The sequence below is a fragment of the Pocillopora damicornis genome, chromosome 8 (assembly GCF_964200805.1).
Source record: "Pocillopora damicornis chromosome 8, jaPocDami1.2, whole genome shotgun sequence".
Taxonomy (NCBI): Eukaryota; Metazoa; Cnidaria; class Anthozoa; order Scleractinia; family Pocilloporidae; genus Pocillopora; species Pocillopora damicornis.
Genome location: NC_142677.1, coordinates 18,614,790 through 18,633,688, shown reverse-complemented (window position 1 = coordinate 18,633,688; position 18,899 = coordinate 18,614,790). Strand labels below are relative to the sequence as shown.

At 38.6% G+C, this 18,899-nt stretch overlaps 1 protein-coding gene across 1 annotated transcript in view; it reads right to left on the bottom strand.

Moving 5' to 3' along the window:
• The window catches only part of LOC113671864 (dynein axonemal heavy chain 8), a 58,114-nt gene extending 39,366 nt beyond the window's left edge, over positions 1–18,748 (bottom strand). The window contains exons 1-30 of the mRNA XM_089180486.1: positions 17,955–18,748; positions 16,602–16,772; positions 15,726–15,930; positions 15,118–15,523; positions 14,097–14,429; positions 12,976–13,262; positions 12,452–12,504; positions 12,071–12,191; positions 11,265–11,393; positions 10,655–10,830; positions 10,126–10,210; positions 9,359–9,784; positions 8,716–9,062; positions 8,241–8,569; positions 7,529–7,821; positions 7,214–7,389; positions 6,785–6,875; positions 6,009–6,074; positions 5,481–5,693; positions 5,146–5,207; positions 4,900–4,951; positions 3,926–4,057; positions 3,358–3,467; positions 2,815–2,911; positions 2,471–2,668; positions 2,020–2,085; positions 1,851–1,943; positions 1,213–1,320; positions 1,041–1,132; positions 132–477 (exon numbers count right to left, since the gene is read on the bottom strand). Coding sequence (XP_089036612.1) covers positions 132–477; positions 1,041–1,132; positions 1,213–1,320; positions 1,851–1,943; positions 2,020–2,085; positions 2,471–2,668; positions 2,815–2,911; positions 3,358–3,467; positions 3,926–4,057; positions 4,900–4,951; positions 5,146–5,207; positions 5,481–5,693; positions 6,009–6,074; positions 6,785–6,875; positions 7,214–7,389; positions 7,529–7,821; positions 8,241–8,569; positions 8,716–9,062; positions 9,359–9,784; positions 10,126–10,210; positions 10,655–10,830; positions 11,265–11,393; positions 12,071–12,191; positions 12,452–12,504; positions 12,976–13,262; positions 14,097–14,429; positions 15,118–15,523; positions 15,726–15,930; positions 16,602–16,772; positions 17,955–18,628 — 5,937 coding nt within the window. The 5' untranslated portion in view covers positions 18,629–18,748. The remainder of the gene's footprint in view (positions 1–131; positions 478–1,040; positions 1,133–1,212; positions 1,321–1,850; positions 1,944–2,019; positions 2,086–2,470; positions 2,669–2,814; positions 2,912–3,357; positions 3,468–3,925; positions 4,058–4,899; positions 4,952–5,145; positions 5,208–5,480; positions 5,694–6,008; positions 6,075–6,784; positions 6,876–7,213; positions 7,390–7,528; positions 7,822–8,240; positions 8,570–8,715; positions 9,063–9,358; positions 9,785–10,125; positions 10,211–10,654; positions 10,831–11,264; positions 11,394–12,070; positions 12,192–12,451; positions 12,505–12,975; positions 13,263–14,096; positions 14,430–15,117; positions 15,524–15,725; positions 15,931–16,601; positions 16,773–17,954) is intronic.
• Between the last annotated feature and the right edge of the window lie 151 nt (positions 18,749–18,899).

Below are 18,899 nucleotides of genomic sequence, written 5' to 3'. Positions count from 1 at the left end.
AACATCTAGCGTTCTTTGCAAAGGTGGTAAAGAGAAACACATCCTTTTGGTCAGCGAGCTAGAATACTACCTATCAATCTATCATGCCCTTTTCGATTTCCAGTTATTTTTAATCTAGTTACAGATGTCACCTTTGTGATAAGTTCCAGAGTTTCTCCCTGCTCTGAGGTTACAGCTACAGCGAAATTATTGGGAAGATGACTATGCCAATCGGGTTCAGCGTTTCGCGCATCTAGGGTCGAGGTCAAAATGCTTGGCTTCCATACTCCCGGATCTGATTCTTTCGAAGCTTGGACAACAATGTCAGAAATCTTCCTGAAACGACTCCCAAATGTATCAGCATAAGGAACTGGCGAGATTAGATCCTCCCTGCCACTCCTACTCCGCAATGAACTTATGATAGAGCTCTTCTTCTGAGCCACTGTTTCTGGTTCTTGTTGAGTTAACATCACGTCACGTACACTGTTGAAGATGCATCTGGAAAAAAAATTGAAGAAAAGAAATTCGTGAAATGTTTTCTCAAACACAAAGCAACAAGGGGTGCAATCCTTACGTGAGCTGCTTAGTCCTCGAAAGTTATTTTCAATCAAAGTGAAAGTTTGAATAAACGCCTTCCGGGGTAGATAAATACCACAAGCAGGGGCACATGCAAGAAATTTTTGTTGGGGGAGGGTCCAAGCTTTGATCCAGAAAACATCTTTTTTTAACACTAGAGCCTAAATAAGATATAAAATGTTTCATGTAGGTAAATTTCAAATACTTCATATCGAGTAGTAATTCGCGATTCTGTCTTTGGGAGAATTTTGGTTGGAGACAAGTAGTGGAAGAACCAAAGGCTTGATGGAAGGGGCGGGGGAATCCACCCCCGCATCTTCCCCCCCCCCCCCCGGCCCCTAAGAACAGGCAAGAGTAAACCAAAAGAGAGCAGAAATGGTTAAGAATGGAGAAGTTTGGCACGGATAAAAATTTCTCTAAGAAAGGACCCAAATATTTACGAGAAATTGGAACAATTACCGGTTATTATTTAAGTTCGGTCCTACCTGAAGTATGGTTTCACAGAATCCAAACTGTAGGGTTGGCTTAGAATTGCTAACAAAACTGGGTCATTTACAAAACAGAAGCGAGGGAAAACCTGTAAGGAACAAACGAAGATCAGTCCTTTACGCCACGTACAACGAGCACGACAATGTAGCATTTCAGGTTTCGGTTTACCTTTCTTTTAGAGTCCAGGAATCCAACAAGCGACTTAAAACAGATCTCCAACTCCTCGCCAAGATGTTTTAACACTTGACTCTTCGGGACATCGCCACCAACACAGCACTAAATACCAACATATGAAATGTTAACATAACCCTTCGGGCTAAAAGCTAAATAAAGATTTCCATAGATAAGATAAAATTGGGGCTGTCTGCAATATATGAGCTGCAAAACATGTACCGTGTAATTGGGGTCCAACGTTTACCTAAATTCTACTTTGCCAGACCTCTACAGCTGAGTGTATCCATAGTCTCCATGCATCATTTATAATCTTGGTTAATCTCTCAACAAACGTGACGCTTTCTACATTGTTGAACCGAACAGTATGAAAGATGCCTTGTCACAGATGAACCTATGACATGGCCTTGCTCACCAACAAATTGTTGGACCTTAGCGATAATATCGGACCACGAAATTCCAAGGTCAAAACGTCCATCCTCGTGAGATTGGCGAATGAAAAGCATTTTTCTTCAATGTCCATCGTTTTTCCCTTTATTGAAACGCTGCCGAGTGGAATACCGTTGCTCTTTAGAAAGGCGCACTATTGCTGACTCTTTATGAAAAAATGTAAATTGACTCGCTTGCTTCAATACCTGTAAAACATTTCTTGTTTCATACGCTCTTTTCATCATCTTCATGTAGCTCTTGTCTACTCTTGCAAACCGATTATACTCTTGTGGAAGGTCCTGCATGAAAAGTGGAAAGGTATGTTACACGTGATAAACTCGTGCTTAACGAGCACTAGCGTCAACTGGCACTTACCTTAGCTGTTCCACCATGACTGAAGACCTCCTCGAGATGTTGCCACAAATCTTGTACAGTCAACCACTACAAAAAAAAATTATGTAAGCAATTTCACGTTGGGAGTGCAAAAGCCATTTATTCACAAAGTCACGGACAAGTAACAGCAAGTTTCTTCGGATATGGTCCACTCTAATTTTTTTTCCAATTTCGCCCATCGTACATCTCCTCTTTGGTCCTATTATTTTTGGACGTACAGGGGCTTTGATACAGTTTGCATATCAAGTCCGTACTTTGAAAACTGTGTCACTGTTCCCCATCGTTGACTATTCTCAAACATATATAATTATAATTTGCCGTTTCCTTAATCTGACGAGAGACTGCAGCGCAGAAAAAAAGCAATAGGTCACCACTAACTGCTGCGTCCTATTTATAGTTCCAATCAAAAGCGCAGAAAGTTACGTTCACGTACCTGCTCTAGGACCTCACTGATTTCTTTTAACTTGATGGCCCATGCTGCAGCCTCGTCACGAAGTGGTCCGATGTGGCGTGATGTCAGCATTAGAGCAAGAGTGGCTTGCGCATCCTCCAACAGGTCTAACAGATGTTCAGTGTTACTATGGCTCAGACACACCAAGCCTCTGTTTTTGAAATTTTCAAAGGTAAGGACCTGCAAATAGTGAGTCCGTTAGTAACAATGCCATAAACATCACTTAAAGAGCTGTGTTACCACATTTTATTTAAGGTATTTCAAATTACAAACTTAAGGAATAAAGGCCACCGTTTTCGAGAAGATGAAGCTCTTTAAACATTTACCTGTTCCGTCCACTCTTCCTCAGTACTTCTCATTTTGGCTTCCAACTCCAGCTCTCTACTAGCACATCGGCATATTTCCTCTATTGCCGCCTGGTGTCTAAACAAATATAAGTGGACACTTGGATTACGCCGAGACACGCTTGGCCACAAATTGCTGCAACACGACGGGGGAACCATTCGCAACGTTGATTAGCCACATGTGACATGAAAAATATTTGAGAAAAATTTTGTCGCTGCGACTTATTTTTTGCTCACTGCTATTCAGAGTGGTTCGAATTTGCGCAAGGACAAGTCGCCTCAAGAATCCGCCTCGTGCGACATGAAAAACTTTTATCGACGACGCGACCTAATTTTGTTAATGCTGTTGGTCGCACAAATTCAAACTAGCTTGAACATTCGACTCTTGACTGAAATTAACCGTCTAACTGTAATGGACGACCGATCTCATGATTTACTATTTAATTTTCTCTTTTCACCGACGACATTAATGCCTGAAACCTATATGGAGAGACACCATTCGCAACCCAAACAACTTGCACTTACTGAAGTAATCCAATATCCAACAAGTGAACAAGTTTGAAGATGTGCGCTTCAAGCTGGAAAGACGAACCTGTAACACTCATCACCTGTAGCCAATGGCGATTACGAATCTCCTAAAAAAGAGTAAAAGGAGAGTTCGCATGAGAACTATAGGAAGACACTCTAATAATAAAATTATTCTGCGGCGATCACCATCGCTACAACGTTCAAGGAAACAACGAAAAAAAGATTTCTCAGGATAGCAAATTTATGTAACAAATGAGGCTGGAATGTACCTAGCAGAAGTAAAGACGTTAATTGTACCAACCGAGAATAAAAAGAACTGTACCGCAAAAAAAACAAATTTAACACTTCGACTTTTAATTCATCACTACTATCAATAAGGGCATACTCAGACTTTCTTTTTTTCAAGCAGAGGACCGAGTCTTAATTGAAACTTAAGAAAATAGATACTTGTTTCTAAAAAAACACTTCCTTCTGATCCGTATACGGAAGAACAAGAATTAATACTTTCAATTCTCTAAAACACCAGGAGGCAAAAACCGTGGGAAAAAACGCTACCAGTACATACTTTTGAATTAAGCTTGTGCAACGTAGGGAAGACATCCAAGTAATGTTTTATGGCATCTCTCATTTCTTTGTAGGCATCCCACTCTTGTATTCTCTGAGGCAAACGAAGGCACTCTTGCCAATAATGCTCCATCTGCAACCAAACAAAACAAAAAAGGAAACATTCTCAGTATATGTGAGAGATGCGATCGCTTAATACTAGCGCTGGGCTCGGAATCTTGAGTCGAAAGGACTGGATACCAGCTCCGGCCAGGGTCATTTTCTTGGTCAAGACACTTTATTTTAAGAGTTCTCTCTCCACCCAACCGAGAGTAAAAATTGCTCCCGGCGGAATGTCACGGAAACTGGGTAAACTGCTGGGGATGGACTTTCATTCCATCCAGGCGAAAAAGCAATACTCCTGGTCGCTTCATGCCATGGAAACCGGGATAAGGTATGACATTAGTAAGCCAATGGTTTTGTAAGACTTAGCTTAACCTGATATCTAAAATAAAATTTGTGCTTGGAATTCTGTTCCTTCGAACAAAAGTCTCTTGTTTAACATGGATCAATAGGCGTAGACTTGAACTGACAGTGATCTTTAGATTCTGGGTCGAACAGAGGGAACATGTGTTCAGAATATTCCCTTAAAAGCGCAAGTGTAACACTGCCCAGGCCAGCTCCGTTTTTGAAAGAAAACGCAATGATTGTGGCCAGTCTTTTATGGACTTAGCTGAGAAGGAACGATGACAAACCAAATCAACCACAAGTTTGTAGTTTTCTGAAGTTGCTATCAGAAATGGTGAAAAGTAAAACGAAGCTTGTCAGGAGAAAATAAGATCTAAAAACCTAGTAGCATTTGTCCTTTAATTTTAACTGTAACAGCTTTACCTCGGATATTTTAAATTCCTAAATCTTAAATTCTCTAGCTGGGTTATGTGGGAAGTGATTTGAGATAACGAGACTATCGTAAAGTAGTTTTAAACATTACTGTACCTCCTGATTTGCGACAACCAGATCCACCTCTGACCACAAGGTATCCCTAAACCTGAAGAAGACACAGTTTGTTGGAACCTTAAACTTTGCGTAAAGTTTGAAAATAAAATTCTAAACAGTACCAGCTTGCTTTACTGGTAGTTTACTTCTTTTCTTTACTCTTCCTATGTGAGACATAGACCAGTGCAGTTTTACACACTGCCGGCAAATTCGTGTTACCAAGCTGATCGTGACATGGCTACTAACCTTTGATCAAACGAGATGAATTGTTGAAACAGACCGTACAGCAAACCAAGAAGTTCGAGTTCCTATAGAAAAGAAAAGGTGAAATAACACTTTATATGTGAAGCTGTGTACACCATAGAGAACTGCCGAAAGCTGTTTAACTTGTTCATGTACTGCGCTATCAAAATTAATGAATAACTTGTTTCGTTCGAGGCCATCATCAAAGAGGTGTATTACTAGAGTGAAGAGAAACAACTGTCCGTTTACAACAAATTAATTATATTTGAAAATGCGCGTCAGAAATTATCTCACATCTATCGGCCAACATATCTTAGCGTGTCACCAACATAACCAACCTCTCCGGTTTTGTCCAGTTCTGCAAAAGGTGTAGGAACAATTCCGAACAGCATTTGAACAGAATCTAGTGTCTTCCGCTTGGCTTCAAACTGAGTATAGTGTTGTTGAAAGTCCTGTAATCTCATCACAGCTTCAGCTGGTCTCACACCCGGCACTCCTGGACCTTGAGAGTCAAAGCTGTTACGGAACTGAATCACATTCACAACAAACGCCTAGAAAAAAGAATGTCATACGAAATTCATTTGTATTTCAAGTATGCCATATCCTACCGGAAAGCAAGACGCTTGTCGCTTACGGGCCTGGTGGGTGGCCTAACTTATCAACAAGTTCTGTTATCGAAGATTATCAGGTCGCAAAATTGAACGAAATCCTCGTAGGAGAATCAGATCCTCCCGAGTCGAATAACAAGTTTTTTTGGTTTTTTGTTTGTTTGCTAATATTTCCTTAAACTTCATTGAAAGTGACTCACCATCAAAGAAATTTAAATATTTTTATTTTTGCACTGGAGAGATTACTTCAGCCCTTACCTTGACTTCTTTGTCTAGTTCCTGTTCAAACATCCCACGCTTTTGAACTAATAACTCGTCTCTGACCTATATATATTTCATAAAACAAAACGAAAAGAAGACATGACAGACATCTTAAATAGATGTTTAGATAGTGTCTAAGATAAAAGAAAGTTATACATAAGGCTTAAGATTCTTTGGTGTGCAAAGAATTTTTTTAAGACTTATCTAATAGTTCCTTGCCAAGAATGAAGTAAAAATTGTCGAGCATACTTCGAAACATTAGACGACAGACTTAATTTAGCTATATGCACAAGAAAAAGTTCGTAACATTTTGAAATCTGTTTTAAACTCAACAACATGTTGTGGCCGCAGGCTGCGTTACATAATGAAGATTGTAAATCAAATGAACGAGTCGCATGAGACAAAGTTGCACCGTGTTCATCAACCTTTACGTAATTTCTGGGCGGTGTCGGCGATGGAGTCGCAAAAAGCGGTAGAAGACAGTCAAAATAAAGAAAACATAAACGACTCTCGTGGGTTTGTTGTACTTCAAAAACAGTTGGCTTTCTTTTCCATCTCTCGAAATAAGCAAGTTATTCTTGATTCTTGATAAAGCAAAATTTTTTTGTTATTAAATAAATCCTTTACTGAGTAAGCTTGTTTGGTCAATATAACTGGATATTAACCTCGTTGTTGTTGTTGTTGTTGTTTATTCGCGAAAAGGAAAAGAATCTGGCCGATACCCAGCCATATTGACCTGATGCTTGGTCAATAACGCATATATATCGCCCTACCTTTTCGGCAAGCTCTATCAGTTTGACCCATTCATCCCGTAGATTGTCCACTTCTTGTACTTCTATTCGTGGAAGACACAGGTTGTACTCTCTGATGAAGTGACAGGAAGAGTTTGAAGAAACATACAGTTCACTTTGTCACGCAAAATATACGTACAAACAAAAATTCATCGCTTGAACATGTGAACTACTCTTACGGGGAGCTTAAGCTGAGGTTAAATTAACTGATTATGACTTTGTTCACAACTTTACCAACGAGGTAATGTTCACAGATCCACAAAAGATTCCAAGGGCTATCAACCTTGAAGGCCTGTCAAGTTTTTAGGTTGACAGAGGTTTGAAAAGTCGATGGATAGCTTCATGTTTAAGACCATTTTGGATAAAATGTTATTAATGTAAACACCAAAGCTTTGCTCCTATTTCAATTACCTCAGCTTTCCATACATGTTCTCCACTGGTAGGTAAATGTCATCAATGGTGTTCTCCATATCTCCCAGTTCTTGGAGAAGTTGAAAGGCACTGTTAAGTTCATCTAAAGTGACAACAGGCTGTGAAAGTCGCTCATAGATGCTGTTACGGTGCGTAACTATCTTGTCCAATTCAATCTGAAGGCAAAATGACAGTAAGCAAAATGCACACGATCCAAAGTTTATAGGTGACTGGAGTTTTTCGTGCGTTCTTCATGCGCTAAGATCGTGAAAGTAGAAAGCGTCCAGAGTGAACACAAATTTGAATCTAACCCACCTTGGCTTCTTCGTGCAGCTGAGTAGAATATCTCATTTTCCACGCCACTGCAAAACCATGTAAGGAGTCCTTGATAGGCGAGGTGTTCAAACATACTGAGCCCATCATAAGTCTGTCAGGAATCTCCACCACATCATGCTCTATCGCCTGAAGTCTCTCTACCTCCAGCTTAAACATGGTAGTTCCGGGATCATTGTCGACAAACACCTGGTACAGTGCATGCATGTCATCCTTCCAAAGGAAGTCGTAACGACGGAAATTAAACAGCTGCCTTTCCACTGTTTGTTGGAGGCCTGGTTATAGTGCAATAAGAGTGTAACGATTTTTAAATTTGTTTACGACGCTATAGGGAAGAGAAGGGTCGTAATAGCGATGGGGGCTTAAGAGAGCAAGGGCGCACAAAGGGGGTTTCATAGTACAGGGGCGTCTAAGGCAAGAGGACTTAATGGCGAAATGGGCTCATAAGATAGGGGCATAAGAGGACAAGGGCGTATAAGGCAAGGGGGCTTAATGGAGGGAGAGGCTTATCAGATAGGGGAATAATAGGGCAGGGGCGTTTAAGGCAAGAGGTCGTAATGGAGGGAGCGGCTTATTAGCTAGGGGCTTAATAGAGCACAAGCAACTAAGGCAAGGGGGGCTTAAAAGAGCTGGGGCGTATTGGGCAAGGGTAGTTAATACAGTATACATGTACAAAGAAAGAGAGATGAATTACTTGTGACTGAAGTAGAGAGCTCTTCTAATGTTTTATTCACTTGATGATCTTGTGCAACTGATCGATGGAAAGACTCATTGACATCTGCTGCCCACCACATGATCGTCCTAGAGACATCAACCAAATGTACGGCAACACGTTGGACGCCATCTTGGATAGTCTGAAGAGACGGCTTTATGACGATGTCCGGAATGTTGAATTGCACATTGACCTCAAACTGAAGCAGCTCTTCTTGGTTAGTCGTGCTCCACTCAGAATACTGAGAACTCACAGACTCAGCATAATCACTGTTTTCAGACCCGTTGTCTGACGAGTCATCCCAAGAAGATCTGCTCAAATAACACATAAAAACATGATATTAGGGTGACACTATTATTTGAGGTCAGTTTCCTGAAGTACAAGTACATTACACTTTCTTTTCCTTTATTTACCGTTAGAAACTAATTTTACAATTCGTTAGCAAAGAATTACAAACCCTGATATTTTTCTGCTCTCCACTTCAATTCCACTCTTTTTGCGCCCAGGAGGTTTTACGCAGTCACCAATGATCAGCAAGGAAGAGACTATACTCTCCAGCACGGCTTGGTAAACCAAACTGCAATAATGACCAAAGATATCACCGATGACTGACTCGTCAGTTAAGCCACTGACAGCAGTTGCAGCTCGCGTTCCTGGCGCTGAAGACATGATGGTGCCAATCCTAGTGAAGCGAGGTGTCATTGCACCAGTTCTGTCCAAACCAAGACTCATGCTTGGGCTAGGACTGATTTGAGGACTGGCAGGAGAAGAGATTCGCCTTTGATTTGCAGTGGCAACGACTTCCTGTAAAGCGAAAAGTGGAAGTTGATGAAAACCTGGTCTTTAAAAAACGATTATGCGAGAAATTGTAAAATATCCTATTAAAAAAATCTTAGCAAGCTATACCCCTCGCTCATTGAATAGTACAGCATGACGATTATATTTAGGCTGTAGCAGTATCTGAGCTAGGATTTCTATAGTAGTAAATGAATGGACACTACAACTGACAAACTTTAAAAAAATGCTTTAAGGGATGCCAAAAGATGCTAAAGAGACCAGTAATCAGAGAAATATTACAAACAGTAGGCTCTTCCCTTTACCTGCAGCGCATTCTCTACTTCCTTAACCATTTCGTGTAATCTCTTCCCCTGCTGAGTCACTGCTTTGTTTTCTTCTTCCACAAACTTTTCCACATTCCAAACATGAGCAGTAGCCAACTTTTTATCAAAGAGAATCACCCTTCGGATTTCCTCAATCTTTCTCTCTATGCCTTCAGACACTACTTCTTTAACACTGTCCACAACTTCTTTGAGCCTGGAATTGGCAGAATGCACCTGATGTAGGTAAGCATCGATATTCATGCTGCTCCAGTTAAGGGTGGACACACCCGGCTGTAGGTAGTGCAAGACAGATTCCATGTGTGGTGTAAGCAACTTGTACAGGGCTGAGGGTACATTCTGACAAACCTTGTAGTAATCCTGTAGAACTAGCTCTAGTGATTGCTTGTATGACTTGAGTCGATGCTCCTATATGAAGAAATAAGTCTAAATGTGTTACTTCAGATGATATACACCTTTTTTTTATTTTGAGTATGACAAAAATAAATTAATCTAACGCATTTCAATCACGTGACGAAAGTGATTTTCGGAGTGTTGACTGTTCAAGGGAGATCATCTGACCAGAAAATCATCACTTTGTTAGGTAAGAGTGGCGCTAATTTGGTGACGTTACGCATTTGAGAGTAAGTTCTAATTCGAGGATTTACGGTACAGCAGAACAAAACTGAAGACGCCTTTAGAGCTGGACTGATATCATAGGACCAAATCAAGGACGACACATACATCTCTGTAAGACAGCCTGCACCTACCTGTTTAAGGACGTCTAGGGCACTTTCAGGAAGTTGAATCCCCATCCTCATCAATGATTTGCTCTCCTGAATTAGTTCAAGAAGCCTACATGTAGAGTAATTGTAGAGAATAGAAACAAAGAAAATATAGATAACGTTAATTAAGCGGTTCAAAATCCACAGTATAAATTCCTACTCTGCTAATCTTTTGTACCCATTCTTAGACTCTAACAGTACTCTCTCGGTTCATCTTTTTGTGTTTTTCAGACGAGTTAAGGAAAGTGCGAGGCAACTGTAAAGGTTGACTTCCATGTAAGAGGAAAAATTCCTTTCATCATGCTACAGAGGCACTTGCCTTTGCTTGCTTACAAACAATAATAATAATAATAATAATAATAATAATAATAATAAAAACAATAATAATAAGTGCGCCTATTCTGCAGGGTAGTACATCAAAACGAGTTGTTTTGCACGAACACAGAACCACTGACAAGCTCCAGAAACCTGTATATTCTTTCAAGGACCATTTCTCCTATTGGCCATGTCCTACCTTCCGTCAGCATTTACCACTAGCTGTTTTGTTTCAGGGTGAAATGCAAGAAGGGAAACTTTTAGTCCACTGCATGCGCTGTCAATACGGGACTTCCACAGGCTCAGCCATAAGTTCTCAAACTTTACTAAAGCTGTAGCAATGCGATTGTAAAACTTGACGATACGACCAAAGTCCTGTTAACATGAGAGAGAACTTCCTTCAATTTTTTAAATTGTCTACCCACAATGAGAGTAAAGTAACATTCATAAAATCTCTTTTTTTAACTTTTCCATATTATTAAATTATTGGATTAATAATTATTGACAGAAATGCATAACAATAACAAATTAAAAATAGTGACCCAGGTTTTTGCAAGTTTCTCTGTGCAAGTTTTACAGAACCTGTTCGTAGCCCTGTGTGCTTGCTGGTGCTATGATCAAAGACGACAATCAATACCAAGGGTGGAAAGAGGCTCTCTGAAAGTTAAGTACTACACTGTACAGTACATGTTGCCAAACACCCCAACACAAATGAGCCAGGTCACAAAGCTTACCATTACAGTAGCTCATCAAGTATTTAAGTTTTCAGCTTTATTTAATTGCTTATCATTTTCAATTTAGTATCTCACCCTATAAGATGTCACAAATTTGTTTTCTTTAAAGATCTTCATAGGATCTTCAATCTTCTTTAGCAAGCCTCTTGACCAGGTTATTGCTCCAGCAACAAGTGGAGAGTTGCGAACAAGAGGAGGGCTCTCCTGTTTTCAGTATTTAAATGCACATTATAAATAAATGTGGTGGTTCATTTTTTGTCTTAGTTTATAAGTTTTCAAATCAGTTTGATTTTTACTTTTGTTTGTTATGTATCCATTGGCACAATATGAAACAAAGAAAAATGATAATCAAACTGGTTTGAAAAATTTCTAAAAAAATTAAATTTACATTTTCATGTCTGGAAATTACACAGAATGAAACACATACTCATTTTATTGAAAAAACATATCTTCACCAAAAGCTAACATGAACAATTCTAGCAATGAATGACACGAACCACAAAAAAAATTCATCTCATGAAGTCCAGGGATCTACATGTATATTGTAAATCTCTATTATCAGTATAAAATCAAAACAAAATTAGATTAGAGCTGGAACTACATAAATTTTACGTAAACATATGATTTTGCCTCTTTCTCAAAAATGGTGATCTTGTGGGTATTTTCCATCTAAGTGTTCCAAATCATGACATGCAAAATAGGTTAAATGTTTAAAACTTTAACTTAATGGATGACTTAACCCAACTACAATATTCATGGATATTCATTGTAAATACTGTAAAGGTAAGTAATCATACAGCACATATGTCTGACATCTACTGAATTAACAGAAAATTATTTCTTTCAACTGAAATTCCAATCAAACACATGTGTTAGTTCACCTTTTGGCTCTCATAGATTTTCTGTACATTTTCCAATTCTGTTTCAAACCAGCCAAACACTTCAAGGAATTTTTCTGACAACACAGCTCTGAGACCAGGTCTGTTCATCACACAGTTAAAACTATAAACACAGAGAACAAACAGACAGTTAGGGCCTATTGTGAAGGCAACTTTTTTCCAACTTGGATTAAAATACTTTGAGTTTGAAGGTAACAAGTGCTTCATTACATGTATTAGGTTTAAACTTGTTGTAACATTTTCCATTTCAAGCCACTATCACAAAGTATTCTTTTTGGAAATAATTGTTCACAGATTTTAAATCCATATTAATCAAAAGAAAACACAACTGACACCCACAGCAAAACTGCATAAAAATTGTACCTTGTCAGAATTTCAAGAGCCCTCTTGATGTTCAACTTCAATTCAAAGACACCCTAAAACATGGACACAATCAAATGCCATCATCTGATCAATGCTTCTGTTATATAATAATGTAATGTAGATGATTGCAGTAAATTAAGGTAAGTTACTGCACAAGTACCATTGGGTATGTGATGCAAACACAAAACTATTAACTTGTGTTGTTTCCCAATTGCTTGATACCCTGTTAAAATAGTCCAATGAATCTAAACCAGCCTTGCCCTACAACTTACATGTACAATTCAGTAAGTTTACAACCAAATACACAAATAATTATAATACAGGTAGAAGTCTATGCGTGTTTCAAAGACCTTGTGTTTAACTTCTTGCCAATGAAATAGAAACAGTTCTGCTCTCTCCTAGTTGGGTTGTCAAACTCTTCTTTTCATTAAATTTGTTTTATCTTTTAATTGATATTGCATCAAATCAAGTTTCTTTAATTTTGATATTAATAAAAAGGTACATGCTTTTAACATACAAAGTACCTTGAGATAATTACAAATGCAGCTCTCCATTTGTTGTACACCAGCAACAAAAGATGTATACTGTTCTTCAAATCTTTCTTTGCCTTTGCCTTCCACATCAAGGAAGGTCTCTGTTGTAACAACACCCTCCATTGGGGATCTTATAGAATGGATCGTATCCAGCAGAATTTGGGAAATGCTCTGTAACTCAGCGCCTGAATTGTATACTTCTTTCACTTCCTCTTCCTTTTCATCTAAGCTCTCTAGCATGCTCTTTAACACATCTGGTTTGTTGCTACCATGGGAACCTTAAATAAAAACACCAAGGCCATACAATAGCTTTGTGTAAAGCTTATACATGTCACTACTACAAGGTAGTTCAGCAGTAGGCAAACTAACACTAGAAAATTTAGATAATCTGATTTTATCAATTGACTTGATAATGTTAATTGGCCACTGCAAAGAGTTTCTAAAGATGACTTTTCAAGCATTAGCCCTTCATCAGAGTGAATGACAAAGGGCTTACACTGGAAATGTCAGCGCTAGAAACTCTTCCTGGTGGCCAATGCACATTATCAACTAAGGTGATAGAATCAAATTATCTTCAAATCGTAATCCCCCCAACAATGCTGCACCGCAGTTTCTTTGGAATCTTACCCATTTATTCAACATAATAAATTATTGTACATTTTTAGCTACCTTGAAACCTCAAATAATTAACGTACAGGCTGCACAGTAATTCTGAGTGATGCCTTTAGATACAACTATATTGTAGTTCAATTTCCTCCTTTGATTAAAAATCTATTTCCTTTGTTTTAGGGTGTAATAATGTTTAAACATAAGGTTAAAATGGCTCTATTTAAGCATGGTACACACATGTACCTTTTTAAGGAGTGTTGGTTCTACTAACTTTGTCACAGTTCAAATAAATGTAAAAATACAGAACACAACTGAAATTTATCCATTTTGACTAGACAAGCTTGATCAGTGGGGAAAATAAATTCATCTTGTCCCCTAGAGTAGCCATACCTGAATCCAATCACCTTTTGATCTTGAATGTACACTTTTGAGACCAGTCTCAGCTCGTGGGAAATGTAAATGTACAGTAATAGTATCAATTTTACTTTTCATAGACATTATACCTGGATAGCTGTGGTCAGAGCCACTTCCTATGGAAGCAGCCGCTCCAGCAGGCCTGAGTCCACCAGCATCTGTCTTGAAGTACATCTCACTAGTGACCTGATCATCTTCCACAGCATGACTGTTTGTTATAACATCCCCAGTGACACGAGGCAAGTTCTGCACTTCATTGGCAAGTTTAGAGAACTGCGACAAAGTGTGAATGACATCAATCATGCTGCGGATGTGGTTACAAAAATTATCCAAGTGTGCTATGATTGATTCTTCATCAGTAAAGGCAATGCCACTGCTTCCATGACTGGTTATGCTCTCATGATCTCCCTTCATTTTTGTGCCTGGAGCATAAACACAAACAGGGTTATTACATTCATAACAAGTACAGTATTATATTCAAATCAAGTATTTACCTTTAACTCCCATATCAAATTTGTAATTCTCCTTACTGTCAACAAGACAATTATCCACAAATTGATATTTTTCTTTATTCTCATCACCTATCTGGTTGATATTGTTTTGATATTGTAAGGAGAAATTCTGTCTTGGTCACTCATGGGAGTTAAAGGGTTAAGGCCCATTCAATGGCACTACATATACTAACTTTTGAGTAAGTAAAGGCTCTTAGTTTTTTATCATGGTCAGCTGTATGTACCAGTACCATTATATAAAAAAAATTAAATTTTGGAGTTACAGTATGTTATAAATTAACAAACAATATATGATTGTCCTAAAGATTGGTATTCCATTGACACATTTTGCAGGATATTTTGTCTAATTTATACTATAGTGCAATTTACACAATTCAGATGTACAGAATGTACCTTGCAAAGTATGTTTCAATCTTGGTCCAAAATTTTAAGGGTTATAGAGACATACAAATGCTTTCTTGTACAAAAATAAATAAAAGTACATGGCAGAAAAATTAATGCAATTTGAAGAGGGAAAATAGCATCGCAACATGTGGTTCCTGATATTAAAGATTAATTTTATGGCTTGAACAAACAAAGACATTCTGTCTCAACCTACTTTGAGAAAATGAGAGCCTGATGGGGCTGCCAGCAGCAATTGGTGACATCAAGTTTGAATTACTGTTAGTGATCACAGACCGTTTTGCACCACCAGGCTGCAGGACACTGGGTGTCATAGAAAGAGAGTGAGACCCACCAAGGCCCTCCCTTAAACTCCTGATCATATCACGGTACTGTTTATGCATGGAGAGACAAACATTAAGCCGTGAAAGAAACCCATCATCACTGCCAAACAAGATCTCTTTGTTTGCCTTTCTTTTACCCTTCGATTTTGTTAGGTGAGCTGAATGGCTTGAGGAGAAGTCTATTTCTTCTTGAACCTTTGTCCAAAGTTTGTCTTCTTCCAAGATTGTAGTACTGGATTCTATGTAATCTCTTGCAGCCAGCACAAGCTGATTGGTGATCTGACGATTCAACAATCCACAACAAACTTGTAGTCATACATGTACAATTATTAGCAGTTCATTGACATAATAGTCGCTGAAGATCATTTATTGCTCTGTAAAATTTTATCCTCAATAAAATCAATGATAACAATAGCAGTAACCACATATGCAAATCAAATTGTACTAGAAAACTTTGGACTATGCACAGTGCAGAAGTTACCTTAGAAAACAGCAGCCCAAGATATCCATTCCTGGCATAGTATCGTGAAATTGCATCCATTTGTCTCACACTTGCCATCAGTCCAGGAAGAGTATGGCCACAGATGTTGACCAGTGAGTTACCCACATTTAGTTGATCAAAGTACTTACGCAGCGACTCCAAGTACTTCACTTTATCTTTAGTCTCATTGAAGGCATCAGTAATGCTGAATAAACAAAATCAATTAATATGAGCCATTTAATACTCCTTAAAATTTCAAAGACATCCACACTTAAAAGAGGCCATTTAATTGAAGGAGAACCTGATAAAATGTAAAAAAAAAAACTGAAACAGACAGTGCAAACAATTTGAAAAGGTGATCTTGTGGGGTAGTCAAAGGGCGAGGTTAGTCCTTTAACCCTTTAACTTCCATGACCTGAAATTGTTACTTCTCTCATCTAGCTGCTATACATGTCTTTGTGAATTAGTTCAGAGAATTTGGTGTTGGATCAAGACAACAACTTCAACCTAATAAGTTTGAGAATTCTCATTACCTTTTTCTTGTATAATGTTTGGATATGATAAGGAGAAGTTACATGTTAATCACCTCTGGGAGTTATAGGGTTAAGCGACAGTGACTGAGGTTTCAACAACCTGAGCAGAAGTCACCAATGCACTATGATAATGTCTTCTATGTAAGTTATTAAAAAGTCAGTCGATGTCCATGATAACAATCCTTTTCAAGACTTCCTTTGCCCCAACATCATATCACACGATCAATGGTCACACATGATTAGTAGAGACTTTTGTTTAAGCCCCAAAAGATTTATTGATGAGTTCATATATCTGTTTCAAATTTTTCTTTATATTAGAGATACCATCAGTCATATACATTACCTGGCATCAATAGCCTTCCATCGTTTTAGTACTTTGGATTTAGCTGTTATTAGAATAGCGATCACTCCTTTGCATTCTTTGCTCTTTAGCTGGTCGGTGACGCTTGTGAGAACTTTCTGTCTGCGTTTCCACTTATCCATCTCACTGAGTGGGCCAGCAAAAGGATCAAATCTACAAATACAATTGAACAATTAAAAACAGCACATAACCTATTCCAGACATTCAATGAGGGGTGCCCTCCACCTTAAATTTTTAATTGATTAGTCAAGGCAGAAGAATAGTAGATAACCCTTTAATTACCAAGATCTTACATGTAATTCTCCTTACTAACCACCATTTTTAGGCTATGATTCAGGGAATTTGGTATTGAATAGACTAATAATCCCCTAATTGATATTCTCATTCTCATCACTTGTCTGCTTGAAATTGTATTGATATTGTAAGGAGAAATTCTGTATTGGTCACTCATGGGAGTTGAAGTATTAAAAAGCTGCTCTTTGTTCTTTCCTCCTTGGTCAGTTTTATAGCCTTAAAAACTACAGAGAAAAGTACATTCTAATGAGGAGGTTGATGCCAAAACAACAGAGGGGTATCAAAGTAATTTGTGAGGAGGGAGAGAAATCCCTTCCATCCAATCTCTGGTCAGATACTTTACCACCAAACAGCACAGAGCTTGCACGGGGTAATGGAGTTCTCATATACAAACATAGTACATGAAAAAACTTATCAAGGTACTTGGACAGAGTTGAGTCTAATTTTGCGAATACAGACCCAACATGTTCCTTTTATCATCACTTCTACTTTGGAAAATTTCATGGCACAGCTTATATTTTCAGCTGGCAGAAGAATGCAAGAAAGCATATGCTGAACAAAGCAAATTCATGATATTTTCAATTCAGTGAATTCTCTGTTATCTTAAATATTTACATGCATTGTCATCATCCCTATAGAGAGACCCAGTCTGCAGATTCTGGTGGGTGCACGCACAAGTTCTTAGTCAAATGATCATTCAGCATGCCAGAATGAATTGTACCCACAAGATCTCCTTGAGTTCAGCCATACTCTGCACAGTGGATGAAGACTGCATGTATAGAACAGTTCTGACACCATCAATGGGCAATTTAGTGACCACTGAATTAAAGGCAACATAAACTGCTCAGAGTTACCTTGGTAACCTACTGCAGTTGGAGACTGACTAGACAGGCACTTCCCCCTACCCTCTGCCCCCTGAGCTCATTAATTCCATTTCAATCATGATCACCATTGCCCAAAATAACACTGAAAAATAAAAAAATCAGTACAGCAGAAAAAGTCATCTAATCCCAGCAATAGAAAATGATTGTATTTTGGTACCTTTCTTCCAGTCCATCAGTGAGTATATTTTCAATGGTCGCAATCCAATCCAAAACAAGATTCTCGTACTCCAGCAAAATGGAAGGATTCACTGCAGCTGCTCTGTTCTGTTTAAAGTCAGACGTGACCTGCGACTCTGGTTTTTTTAAAATCTGCTGAGGTGCAATTGTAGCAGTAGCATACTCACTCAAAGTGTTTGTGTACTTGTCTAACTGGTTTAAAAAGTGCGAAACTTCTTCCTCAGAAGAATGACCCCAATCTTTCTGTGCGTGCAGAATCGGAGAAAATATCTCAGAGAGCAACGAACTAAAATGAACCAAAGGATTCTCTTTGATCTCACCACAAAACACCTCCTTCTCCACGCACGTAGGGTCGATGACGCGCTCCAAATTAGAACGAATGAAATACAAACAGATCGCCTCTCCATCCATGACTTCCTTGAGCTTTGCACACGAGCTAGCTATATTCATCTTTCTAGGCAAAAGACTATTCGGATCTGCTTTAGGGCAATAGAAAAACAGCTTCGTATGCCCTTCTGGAGCCAAAAAGTCATTAATGTAGTCAAGAGTGGTTTGCTCGGCCATAAAATCCTCGAGCATCGTAGGGCTGTCATAGGGCCCGACATGAAAAGTTTCTTGCAGCTTTGTAGCAAACCACCAGTGTCTTTCATCCATATTTAGTCCGTATACTGTGTAATTGTTGAGTTACATTTAGTTCTCGTTATTTTGGAAATGTTCAAACGAAATTCCCTCCATTTTGTTGTCATCTGGTAGCCAAGCACTAGGTATCGAGGTCCCGGATGTTAGTGAAACTTTCCCCCACCAGGGTGGCCGGAGGTATAGCTCTATTGCTCAACAAGGCATTTTGTGGATTTTGCTTACACCAAACAAGAGTAAAAACTAAATATCACGAAAAAGAGTTAACTTTGTTCAGAGGAATAACTTA